The following is a 12832-nucleotide window of genomic DNA, read 5'->3' on the forward strand; positions in this document are numbered from 1 at the left end:
ACAGCTGGGGACCCTGGTGCAAATCCCTCTATGGCAACTGGAGGAATATGAATTCAATAAACATACGAAATTAATAATTTAATGACAAACCATGAAACCACTGCCGATTTCCTGGAAACCAATCTGGCTCACTGATGTCCTTCCCTGAACTCTCTGTGGCATTAACCACTGCTAAGTCTCAAAGAAATGAAACTGAATTGATCACTGGACATTGACCTAGGTACCGCAGAGGATAAAATGGTAGAACCTGCCCGGTTGACCCTGCAAAGTCTTCCTTATTAACATCAGGGATTAATGTCAAAAAGGGAGAGGTAGTCACAGACTTGTCCAGCAATGCCTAACACAAGACCATAAGACATAGGAGCAGAATTAGGCCATCAGCCCATCAAATGCTCTGCCATTTGATCACAGCTGGTGTTCTTCATATCTATCCTCCTAATTTCTCCCCATAACCCTTGGTCACCTTACAAATTAAGCGCCTCTCTCTGAAACAGTAACTCTGCCTCAGGAGGCTACGCGCTCCAAAGATCAAATACATTCTGATCGAAGAAATTCCTCCTCTTCTCAGTGCTAAAGAGCTATTCCTTCACTGAGGCTATGCCTCATGTCCTAGACTCTGCTACATACTTCACCATGTCTACACTATCCAGACTCTCAGTATTCTTTAAGTTTTAAATTAGATTCCCACTATCTTTGTAAACCCATACAGACCTAAAATCCTCAACCGCTCTTCACATAACAAGCCCTTCATTCCAGAGATCATTCTTGTAAAACTACTCTAAACCCCCTCCAACATCAGCACATTCTTCCTTAGACACGAGACCCAAAACTGATCACAATCTTCAAAGCAGTCTGACCAGAGTCTTTGGAGCAGGGAGGCTGATGTTTCAGGCCTAGACCCTTCAGAATGTCAGCCTTCCTGCTCCTCTGATGCTGCTTGGCTTGCCGAGTTCATCCAGCTCTGTACAATGTTACTTCAGATTCTCCAGCAACTGTAGTTCCTACTATCTCTGGCCAGAATCTTTTCCAGCTTCAGCAGTACATTTGTCTTTTATTCTAGCCCTTTCAATATGTATTGTTAACACTGCACTTAGCTTCATAACTGCCAACTTGCATGTTAACCCAAGAGAATCCTAAGGAAGGACTCCCAAGTCCCTTTGTGCTTCAGTTTCCACACCCTTTCTGCATTTAGAAAATAGTTTATGCTTCTAATCCTCCCACCAAAAGTGCATAACTTAACTCTCCCCACACTATATTTTAACAACCACTTTTGTCCACCCTCCTGCCTGTCCAAGTCCTTCCACCTAACTTTGAGAATTCTGCAGAATTCTCAACAATACACTCAGTTTCTTTGTTCAGATCATTAATGTACAAATGTGAATGATTCTAGTCCAACACTGACTTCTGCAGAACTCCACTAGTCACTTGCTGCCATCCTGGAAACGATCCCTTTATACCTACTCCTCACCCCTGCCAGTCAGCCAATCTTCTATCCACACTAATATCACAGGCTTTTATCTTATTTAGCAGCCTCCTATGCAGCACCTTGTGAAAGGCCTTCTGGAAATCTTGAGTCAAAATCTCTCCCACCACCACAGTTGAGACATTTAACTAGTAGGTGGTATGCATTCAAGGAGAGAGTGAGTGAAAGTTCAAAGGAGATGTGAGGAGCAATTTTTTTATTTTATTAAACAGTGCTGCCAGGTGTGGTGGTGGAGGCAAATACAATAGGAGCATTTAACAGACTTTTAGATAAGCACACAAATATGCAAGGAATGGATGGATGTATATGGAACAAGAGCAGACAAAATGCATTCGTTTAATTCGTTGATAATGGGAACTGCAGATGCTGGAGAATCTGAGATAATAAGGTGTAGAGCTGGATGAACACAGCAGGCCAAACAGCATCAGAGGAGCAGGAAAGATGTTTCGGGCCTAGACCCTTCTTCAGAGATTTCTGAAGAGTCTAGGCCCGAAGTGTCAACCTTCCTGCTCCTCTGATGCTGCTAGTCCTGCTGTGTTCATCCAGCTCTACACCTTATTATCTTAGTTTAATTTGGTGTTGTGTTTGGCGCAACATTGTTGTGCAACAGGCCCGTTCCTGTGCTGCACTGTTTTATGTTCTACATCCACTGGCTCTTATTTGTTTAGCTTGCTAGTTACCTCCTCAAAGAGTTCTAAGATTTGACAGGCATGACCTTCCATTGATGAAGCCATGCTGACTCAGCCATATTTTACGATGCACTTTTAAGTATGCTGTAATCTCATCCTGATTGATGACTTCTGAAATCTTACCAGTCACTGAGGTCAGGCTAACTTGCCTGTAATTTTTTTGTCTTCTGCCTCCCTTAAACAGGAGTATTACGTTTGCCATTTTCCAGTCCTCAGATTTTCCCCGACTCCACTGATTCCCAAAAAGTGACCAATGCTTCTACAATCTCCGTTACCTCCTTCAGAACTCTGGGACTGGTCCAGGTAACTTATCGACCTTCAGGCTTTTCAGGCTCCCTGACACCATCTCTTCAATGATGGCTAATATATTTACCTCTAACCCATGAATCTGTTATAGGCCTGGTGTATCTTCCACTGTGCAGACTGATGCAAAGTACCTATTCTGTTTCTCAGTCATTTTTTTGTTCCTTGTTACTTCTCCAGCCTCATTTTTCTGTAGTCTAGTGTCCACTCTTGCCTCTCTTACGTTTAAGTTATTCAGAGGAACTCTTGCAATCTTCTTTATTACTACCTTCTCTAATATTTCATTTTCTCCACCCTTATTGAATTTTTAGTTATCCTCTGCTGGTTGGGTGATAACATACGGAGAAGTACAAGTTTGTTAACATACAGTAGTTAACTGCTACAAATGAAAGCATGCTGCACTTTTAAAGGTACCTGGTCACTGTACAGGTGCACAGGAGTTTGGTTAGCCTTACATAACGGAAAGTGTTTATCCCAACAGGGATTAGTTTAGCCTTCAAATGAGACATTGATAAGTGTAACTGTCTTGTACTGTTTGTGTACCATTTTTAATGTGACAACAAGCCATCATTCATTGCACAGGTCTTTAGCTACATCCCTGTATGCATTTGATAGAATAAAACCTGTGCTTTGTTTGAAACCGTAACTGTCTCATTTATCAAGCATTGTTTGGCAAAAATGGCAAGTTCAAATTTAAACATGGATATATTAAAGCGTGAAGCATGGAGTATATTGCTGAGCACTACACTAATGTTTTTCAATAGTTCTGTGCTCCCAGTTTAACCTGCCTCTGGGTCAAGAGCGACTTCAAGAGATAGTGAATGCCATAAGCTATTTGAAATCCTGATAGTCATTTGCTGGCTGTGTTCTTTTATTTCCTGTTCTTAACAATGGAACTGAAGCAGTTATTTTAACAAATGGAGGTTTAGCTGTTGACTTAATTATAAAATGGCAGGTGAGCAAAGCTGGTAACACAACCAAAATTTACTCCAAAAGAAACAGAAAATGTTGGCAAAACTCACATCGAAACAGAATTAACTGTTTTTGTTGGCACAGATGCTACCAGATTTAAGTTACTCCAGCATTTTCTGTTTTTGCTTCAGATTTCCAATATCTGCAACATTTTGCTTTAATTTGAAATTTCATTCCACCTCTTCTGGGGGAGAAAACTGGAGTTAATGGAAAACTAAAGCTGGTGACTTGAATTTATCTTCCAAAAATCTCCACCCTTATCATTAGGCAGCGATATTGTTCCTAGTTTTTATACTATTCTCATGCAAATAAATTCTTAAAAACTTACCCTTCGCTAAGATCCCATGGCAGCCAAGAGAGACAGAGACACGGTTTAAATTTGACTTGTTAAAAATTAAGTTATTCCATTAATTGTGAAAAAATACTGTAACCCATAATACTTCAACCTGTTAAAAAAATTCCTTCTATGTTTATTACAAAAGGTGCAACTTTACACAGGTTTGTAAATTGAAAATTTGTTCCAAATAACATAAGAATTCTTAAGTCCTCAGTCATAACTTATTCTACTGACATCTTAAAAAGTTTTTAATCAACCTTTCCAGCTAAATTCACATTTCTATTGCTAAATGTTACAAACGTTCATGTACAATTTCAATTGTGGCCCTCATTCAAACATTGATCGTAGTATTTGTAGTTGTCAACTTAGATGGGGCCAGACAAGGAAACACAACTACATAGAACATACTGCACGGCAAAAAGGCTATTCTGCCCAACTTACTCATGCTAAAATTTATATTCCACTCGAGACTCTATCATGTCTCATCTTGACTTGCCAAACCCTCGGCTCCACTTTTTCTTACAAGATGATCAAATTTTCCCTCAAAAACATCCTTTAATGTTGATCAAAGAAGAAACCTATCTGCCTGTACCCGAATTCATTATTTCATTTCTTTGCGACTACGTACTATCACTGGTCTTTAGTTACGTATTTCCCCACACCCTCAAAAAGTGGGAATGTTCCTGCTTTAACCATTCTTATTAGAACCTTTCATAACTTAAAAAACTCAGCCTGACAATCTTTTCTTGATCCTTGCAAATCTATCCCAAATCCACTCAAATAATGTAACACACCTTTGTAACATCAACTAGAAATTGGAGGCAGCACTGAAATTTTGGTCAGACCAAGGTTTAAAATAAGTTCCAGACTTCAGCTATCCTTCAAGAGAGAGTAAGCCGAGTGCCTGATGTCGTCTTTGTGGCCTTGCTAAGTTCTGGTGCAACTTTCAGCAACTGAAGAGTTGGCGCTCACATCCCTTGTTCCTCAACCTCACTCAGCTTTGCACCTCTAAGTAATGAGGCTTCCTTATTCTTACTGAAAAGTACTGCTTTGTGTTGAGCTTAATTTGACAATCTTTACCCATCTGCCAAATAATTATTTTTGCCCTCTAATTTGTAGTAAACGTTTTCTGTGCTGACCATCCTGTCTCTACGGCACATACAAATTTGGTTTCATCTGCCAGCTTTGAATTTAGAATCCAAGTTGTTCAGGTAAATTGTTTGGAGTAGCAAATTTTCAACTCTTACGCTCTGCTTTTTGTCATGAAGCTAGCTAACCATTCATTCTGCTCATGTCTAACTACACATTCAGCAAACACATTCACTTAAAATTACCCATAATAGAAAAAGACGATAATTTGCCTTGACTATGTTACCATTGTGGATACTATTACATTAACAATTTTAACAAGGTTGATCAGGCAAGATTTGCCCTTTCATAATAAATTTTGGCTATTCGCTTTCAGTTTATTTTTCTCTATGTATTTGCCATTCCTTCTTTTACTCTGGTTCCATTATTTATCACAACACAAACTTTAAAGTTGACTGGTAGACAATTCCTTAGTTTATTTTCTCTCTAAAATATGGAGATTACATTCGTGACCAGCCAGCTTCATTACTACTTCTATCAAGTTATTAAAATGTCCAGTAACACCTTTATCTTTTACTCAAGACTGCCTTAAATTATTTGCATGCAATCCATCCATACCAGATGCTTTATTCTCGGAGAGAATACATTTCTAATAGTTAGCTCAAAAAAGTGTACATCTTAGAACTTTTCAATTTTTATAGTATTCTCCAACAGGCAACAGCCAGCTCAGTTTAACAGATTTTAAAATCCAAAATCTCTTGTCTTTTCTAAAAAGGGACAAAGGTGCATTGCAATAATCTTATTAATAAATTTCGTCCAAATTTTATTTCTTTCCCAAGGAAAGAAGTCTTTCAATTCATATAACTTAAGAATTTTAGCAGACTGGAACTTGTCTATATATGCTTCCAGTCTGTACAGTAACAAATTGATGCTTCAGCAACATTACTGAATACTTCCACTATTTATGCTTTAAACAAAAAAATTGTATTATTTGTAGTCATAGCAGACCAACAGAACTTTTGAGTTATTCTATTACAGATTAGAAATGCTCAATGGTATAGTCCTCACTGTCAACTGTTTATGTAAGTTTTTAAAATATGTAAATCAAACCCAAAAACTGTTTTTTCTCACCCAGAAGTAGTACAGCAAGAAAATTAAACATTGCTGAAGAGAGACAAGAAGTTGGGACTTTTCATTTTCCGAACTAAGAAACAAGGAACAGGTTTAAGAAATGGTGTCGAGTTACACCAAAAAAAATTTTAAATATATCAGCTGAATCCACAGGTGTTACTGACTTGTACATGCCAGAGGCTAAAACATACTAACTCAAGGCCCATTTCCATGCCTTACAGCTCTATAACTCACTATGAAAAAACTTCCATAGGTACAGCAGGCCTAAAGTGTGCGCTCACCACTAAGGATTCTACAAAAAATGTTATTGAAAATTTTGAGCAATTAACATGTGAATATTTTAAAAACTTTCATAGTCAACGGACAGTGAGAAATATACCAGAGTGTTATCAATCTGGAGGTAAAGGAATTTGTATATACATTGACCCTCTTTCAAAAAAAAAATCAAGATAGCCAAACACGACTGTAACACCATAGCATCAGTCTGACAAATCAGAATCTACCAGTCTGTTTGAGAATAAAGATACGTAGTCAATTGTTCTTACCAATCTCCACGACAATGACCATAGGCACAAACAAATGCACACACAAACATGCACAACACCCTCTTCTCATTCTGTATAAATGCCCCTTTTCTTCAAACCGGTTTCTGGCATCTTAGTTTGAATGAGTGCCAGATAAGCTTCAAATCTAGTCTCTTTTTAAGAATTTTTAAGTTTTGTACTACCAGGCATTTATTCAAGGAAAATTAGCAATTGCTTTAACATACATGTGGAACTCACAATTGTTTTTGATGGATACTTGTAGCTTTAAAAAGGGTTTGCATCAACCATAAATGCATTGATTACAATTCTGAATGACAGGAACTACCATTCAGTGACCTAATGGCTCCTGGCCTGGAACCAGTACTAATAGGATAACTCAATATTGGAGATGACAAAGGAGTGCTACAGACAAAAAGAGCATTGCAGAAGGGAGAACAGAGAAGCATGTCTACAAGGACGTGTGTAAAACAGTTACAAACAAGGAAAGAAATCTAAAAGCAAGGTTTTAGCAGAGTTTGTAAATCTGACAGTTCCATAGCTTTACTTTTGTTTTGCCAAAGTTACCAGATTACGTTAAAACATTTATTAAAGAGGATCAGATAAAGAGGTCACGTGGGGGAGGAGGAGGAGGCGGCGGCGGAGGCGGCGGCGGAGGCGGCGGCGGAGGCGGCGGCGGAGGCGGCGGCGGAGGCGGCGGCGGAGGCGGCGGAGGCGGCGGCGGCGGCGGCGGCGGAGGCGGCGGCGGAGGCGGCGGCGGAGGCGGAGGCGGCGGCGGCGGAGGAGGCGGCGGAGGAGGCGGCGGAGGAGGCGGCGGAGGAGGCGGCGGAGGAGGCGGCGGCGGAGGCGGCGGCGGAGGCGGCGGCGGCGGAGGAGGAGGCGGAGGAGGAGGCGGAGGAGGAGGAGGCGGAGGAGGAGGAGGCGGAGGAGGAGGCGGAGGAGGAGGCGGAGGAGGAGAAGTACACATTGTCGTCAAGATTGTTGTGAGCCTAGCTAACACGTTACTACAGGTTGCATTAGAGTGACAACTGCTTTTAGGAGATTCTGACAGTGTGGAGCTACATAGCAGGTGACTCAAGGACTAAATCCAAGTTGTATGATCCTGTATGCCAGAAAGCAAACCGAAAAGACAGACGTAGTACAAAGGCTTGCGACATCACAAAATGTATGTTTGTTGTATCCACTACACCATGTTAATTTGTAGTTTGCACCGCCTGTAATTTGCCAGTTAATTTATGTTTAATTTACACCAATTCTGTTAAAGTAAGCGTTGCAAAAAGTGGGCTTCTGTGGGGATTTCTACATTCCTGGGCCTTCCAGTGAAAGTCAGAACTTTGGTTTATTCTCCCCATAGGAGCGATCACACTGTGATCCCTATTATGCATAAAACACATCTCACGCAAGTAATTTTAGGGATCGGACAATCCACTTTACACTGCCATCTCCAAATCTTTAACAGTTGCACTCAATGGTGTTAAACTGAATCCATTCCGCTACAAACAATTCTGCCAATGACAGCAAGAAACTAAAATAAATCCTGCCATCAATTCCACAATCTCAAATCATAAATTGTATTATTTGTATTTTAATTTTTAAACTGGAAAAATTCAGAATTTTGGCATCAGGTCAATGTTTTGTATGGATTCTCCAGTTTTCAATTCTCAAACCTGATTAAATCTTAACATAAAAATTAGGAGTTCCTCAATTCTTTTCCAAAAACAATAAATAACACCAAAATATTCTTGAAATAAAGCCATAACCCTTTTCTCCTCAAAAAATTTCATTAGCTTTACAGCAGTGCACTTGCACACTAAATAGAAGTGTAAACTGCACAAAAAATGGGAAAGTGTAAATGGCTTACAGTAAATTTAGTCAATCACGTGAAAGTTAATTTTACAACACCAATTTGCTGAGGGTACAAAATGGATTTTGGTTGTTTACGACTTTGCATAGATAAACTTGCTATTGGGTATCAATGACTAAACGCCACAACACAAGTGAACCTATTTGGTTGACAAAGACAGATTCTTTCCTGGCACTAATACAAAATGCGACAGTTAATTCATTCCTCGTAACATTGTCCAAAAGTCAATAAATAGTTTTTAATGAGCACTTCAAATACTTTATACCAGTGGTAAGTAGGAATAATAGCATTTCAAATTGATGCAGCTGTAAGCAGCAAGCATAATCAAATGTTATGTGAGAACATATTTTATGAAAATACAAATCCATAGCAGAAGCTAACTTACCTACTGCCCGATGCATTTTTCTTGCCTTCTAGTGTATTCAAATGTTGCTCAAGTGCTTCCAGAAGACTGCTAGGAGCCTAAGGAACAACAGCACAACACTTTCAGAACATATCTACGAGCAATGTACCAGCTAGGTAAACAAGGAACTTGAACCATCACCCATCATTTGCCTGGAAAACTGTAAATTGTAAACACTCCAGTTTCATGCTTTATTTAACTTTTGCCATAAAACAAAAGCATCACAAAATAAATCTCATGCTTTTTACTCCATTGAAAGCCTTTATTAATAAAGCAAAGGCACTATATAAACAGGTTTTAACATTTTTTGTCCTCTGAAAAAATCCCAAATTAGAAGATCTGAAACTAGATTAAGGTAGTCTCATTGAAGTTTCTTGCATTTTAGAAACAATAGCTGATGATATAAAAAAAGCATGAATGTACAATTTATGAATAAGATTCAAATCTATTCATGTGACAAAAGATTGCATTTATATACTGTAGCATTAAATGGATTGTTTGACAACAGCCTGAGCATTCTCCAACAGAATTCAATATTAGAAACACCTGGACTGTTGGAAATTGAATTCAAAATTCACTAATTTTAACTCCTTTGCACTACAACTAAATTAATGAGTTAAAAAGTGTCCAAAACCTGGGCTAACCATTGAAACATTAACACTAATATATTGACCGATACTTTGTATTTCTAAAATCTTCTGCTTTTGTTCTTGGTTATTTATCTGCCTAGTCTATTCACAGGATTAAAATTTCAGACCGTTTATGTCAGGATTTGTAAAGTTACAATCAGATTCGCAGAATTCACTAGTGTCAGGGGAAGGAATTTCTTTTTTAAAAAAAGATGGTAACATGAACAGCAAACGATCAAATCAAAGACCACTGAGACCTATTCAAAGATATACACCCAAAAGGAGCACAGTTCAGTCAGTTGTCTGGATCAAGGTGCAAAATAATGCCAACTTCAAGTCCAATCACTGCACCCACTGAGGTAATTCTTGGGGACTGTCTTTTCACCTTGCCACATAGGGAAATAATAATAATATAAATCAAGATGAGTAACTCTCAGTTGACCAGGGCTCTATGAAAAGAGAGGCATACTGAGAGGGGAAGGCAGGGAGAGGGAGAAACAGGTAGACAGAGAGAATGTGAGGGAGAAGGGGAAAGAGAGAGAGGGAGAACATTCCAGATTATCTACATTTTGGAAATCAATTCTGTTAATGCTGGCTGGTGTATGAAATGTCTGCATTCCTACAGATTTGCATCTTGCTTTGAAGGAAGAATAAGAACATTTTTAGTCCATCTTCTGGGGAGCTGAACAAGCAGTTTAAATAAATTTAAGTACAACCTCTTCACCAAGAAGGATACGAACAAGATAAAAAAGGAGGAAAAGATTGAAATTAAAAAGTATAGGCATCAAGTGAAATGGAGTAACTGAGAAATAGAACTTTCTTGAACAATTTCAGTTAAAACAAATTTCAGAACGTCACTACACCTCAAAACTGTCCTTAAAATCAATATAAAATCTTTATTTCTTATAGGAAATAAAACAAAGTGATCAAGATATCCTCGCTGCAATCACATTGCTCACTTCTGCAGTTAGCAGAGAAATTGGTGAATGAAAAGAAAAATAATGACTGACTCAGCATAAAAATGGTAAATAGGAAAATGTGCGCAATGAACAAAAGCACAGAAAAAGCATGAGGTAACAGTAACTTGCTAGGTTGACTGGTGAAAGAATTGCAAAACAAACAAGACACTCATTACATGGCAAGATGTCATTTGTCTTCAGCTGCGGCACTGAACAGCAGGTCCAAGAGCATGACCTCTTCCTTATTTGTCTGTACTGCTTCATGCCAGTGCTCTGCCACCCCCTTCCACCTCAACCCCACTGCCATGCCATGGCATTCCTTTTTGCTCTTTAATTTCAAAGTGAAGCTGAAGCAGAATCAGTAATGTTGGTAATTCATCAATATGGAGAACTGAGGAACAACCCAAAAGGCTAATACTGGATTTTTAGTGTGGGTTATGGAAATCAAAAAAAGTTCACTTAAAATAGTTCCTTTCCTAGACCCTCCTCCAATTCATGCTTCTTTACTTCCATTACACTCATGTACCTCCCACCCTCACATAATGTCTTCCTGCCACCCTTAACCACCTTCAATCCTATTGTCTGGAGCTGTCTGCTTAACCCTAGTAACTTCTTTGCTCCATTGGCAGTCCCCTTGCCCTTGGATCTCTGTCTACTATATTGTCTACTATGCCATGAGACTTTCCCATGCATTCCCTCAAAACATCTTCTTTAACTTCAAAATTCAATGTTATAAACTAAATAAAACGAAGGATTAGCCTGTGATAATGGGAACTGCAGATGCTGGAGAATCCAAGATAATAAAATGTGAGGCTGGATGAACACAGCAGGCCCAGCAGCATCTCAGGAGCACAAAAGCTGACGTTTCGGGCCTAGAGACCCTTCATGTCTCTGATGAAGGGTCTAGGACCGAAACGTCAGCTTTTGTGCTCCTGAGATGCTGCTGGGCCTGCTGTGTTTATCCAGCCTCACATTTTATTATCTAAGGATTAGCCTGTTTTCTTCATTCTTGTGCCTATCCTCCCTTCAGTTCAACTGTTAAAACTCAGAATCTCATCGTATATACTTGGTTAACCCTGACCCTTTCTGCCAACGAGGCACACAAGATAACTGGTCAACTTTATAGTGCTTTTTTAAAAAAAAAACTTAAAAAGGGGTGAGGATAGATAAAGAGCCTGAACTGGTGTAGTATTGCCTTGACCACAGGATTTCCTACTTGACTTTGCAGCAAATGTCACTCCCCAACCCTTCCACACAAAAAAAAAGTGTTGCCATCCCTGTTGGAAATACAACAGCTTACACACAAGCAAGGACCCAGGAGATCAGATGTCTAGTTAGCCTGATTTTTTTTTTTTTTTTTTTAAGATGAACAAATGTTAATTAGGACACGACAAGAATTCTCATGTTTCATTAATACAGCACTAAAATTCTTTGGGAACCACCTGAGAAGGCAGACTGCTCCTTGTTTCAATATTCCATCTTTAAAAATGGTATACTGCACGTACTATGTGCTCAAATTTCTACAGCAGGCCTTAAAGTTACCATTTTCTGCCTCAGATTTGAGCGGGCTATCAGTTAACCAAGAATGAAACATCAGAAAGCAACTTGTTCAGATGCTATTGTATGATCCAAGTCCTTTCTCCAAAACAGGTTAGAAGTGGTCCATTGTGTCAGAGATAATAGGACATGCAGATGCTGGAGAATCCGAGATAACAAAGTGTGGAGCTGGCTGAACACAGCAGGCCAAGCAGCACCAGAGGAGCACAAAAGCTGATGTTTTGGGTCTAGGCCCAAAACATCAGCTTGTGCTCTTCTGATGCTGCTTGGCCTGCAGTGTTCAGCCAGCTCCACACTTTGTTATCTAGAAGTGGTCCATGTTACCTGCAGATTTCTTGATCAGCTTTAGGCCATTGGTTAGCTTAATACCAGACAAAGTACAAAGTCTCGATCACGAAATTAGCTCAGTCAGTTCTAGGTACATAAATGGATTTGAAGTCATTAACACTGACTGAGAGAATTGTTCTCGGGTCAAAATGCAATACTGTCATTAAACCTAGTGAGGAAGACAGCACTACTGTGGAAAGATGAAACAAAATTTCTAGCTTCCAGAGGTTGAATGGCAACACTGAGCACACTCCACTTTTAATAAAATGTATGACCAAATCAAAGCCATAAGTTCTAAGTCTATTACCAAGCTCATCTCCAGTCAGATGAGCCCAATCACAGTCTCTAACTACAGACCTCAACAGCACAGTCAGCCTCTAACTCCTTTCCAAGATGCAAATTCAGAATTACCTACTACACTCATTATTTCAGACTGCTCTTGCCTCTTGGAGTGGAGGTGTTGAAAACAGTCCATCACACAAGTTAGTTTCTTCACAACCCAGCAACTAGTGTCCTATATGCGACTCCAGACCCAAAGCAATGTGGT

General features: G+C 39.4%; 1 protein-coding gene across 24 annotated transcripts in view; it reads right to left on the reverse strand.

The window, feature by feature from the left end:
• snap91a (synaptosome associated protein 91a) overlaps positions 1-12832 on the reverse strand; it is a 239065-nt gene that overhangs the window by 102207 nt on the left and 124026 nt on the right. For all 24 annotated transcript variants that reach the window (XM_059645339.1, XM_059645336.1, XM_059645342.1 and 21 more), the window contains one exon: positions 8796-8872. In XM_059645339.1, the coding sequence (XP_059501322.1) occupies positions 8796-8872 (77 nt within the window). The remainder of the gene's footprint in view (positions 1-8795; positions 8873-12832) is intronic.

The sequence above is a fragment of the Stegostoma tigrinum genome, chromosome 4 (genome assembly GCF_030684315.1).
Source record: "Stegostoma tigrinum isolate sSteTig4 chromosome 4, sSteTig4.hap1, whole genome shotgun sequence".
Taxonomy (NCBI): Eukaryota; Metazoa; Chordata; class Chondrichthyes; order Orectolobiformes; family Stegostomatidae; genus Stegostoma; species Stegostoma tigrinum.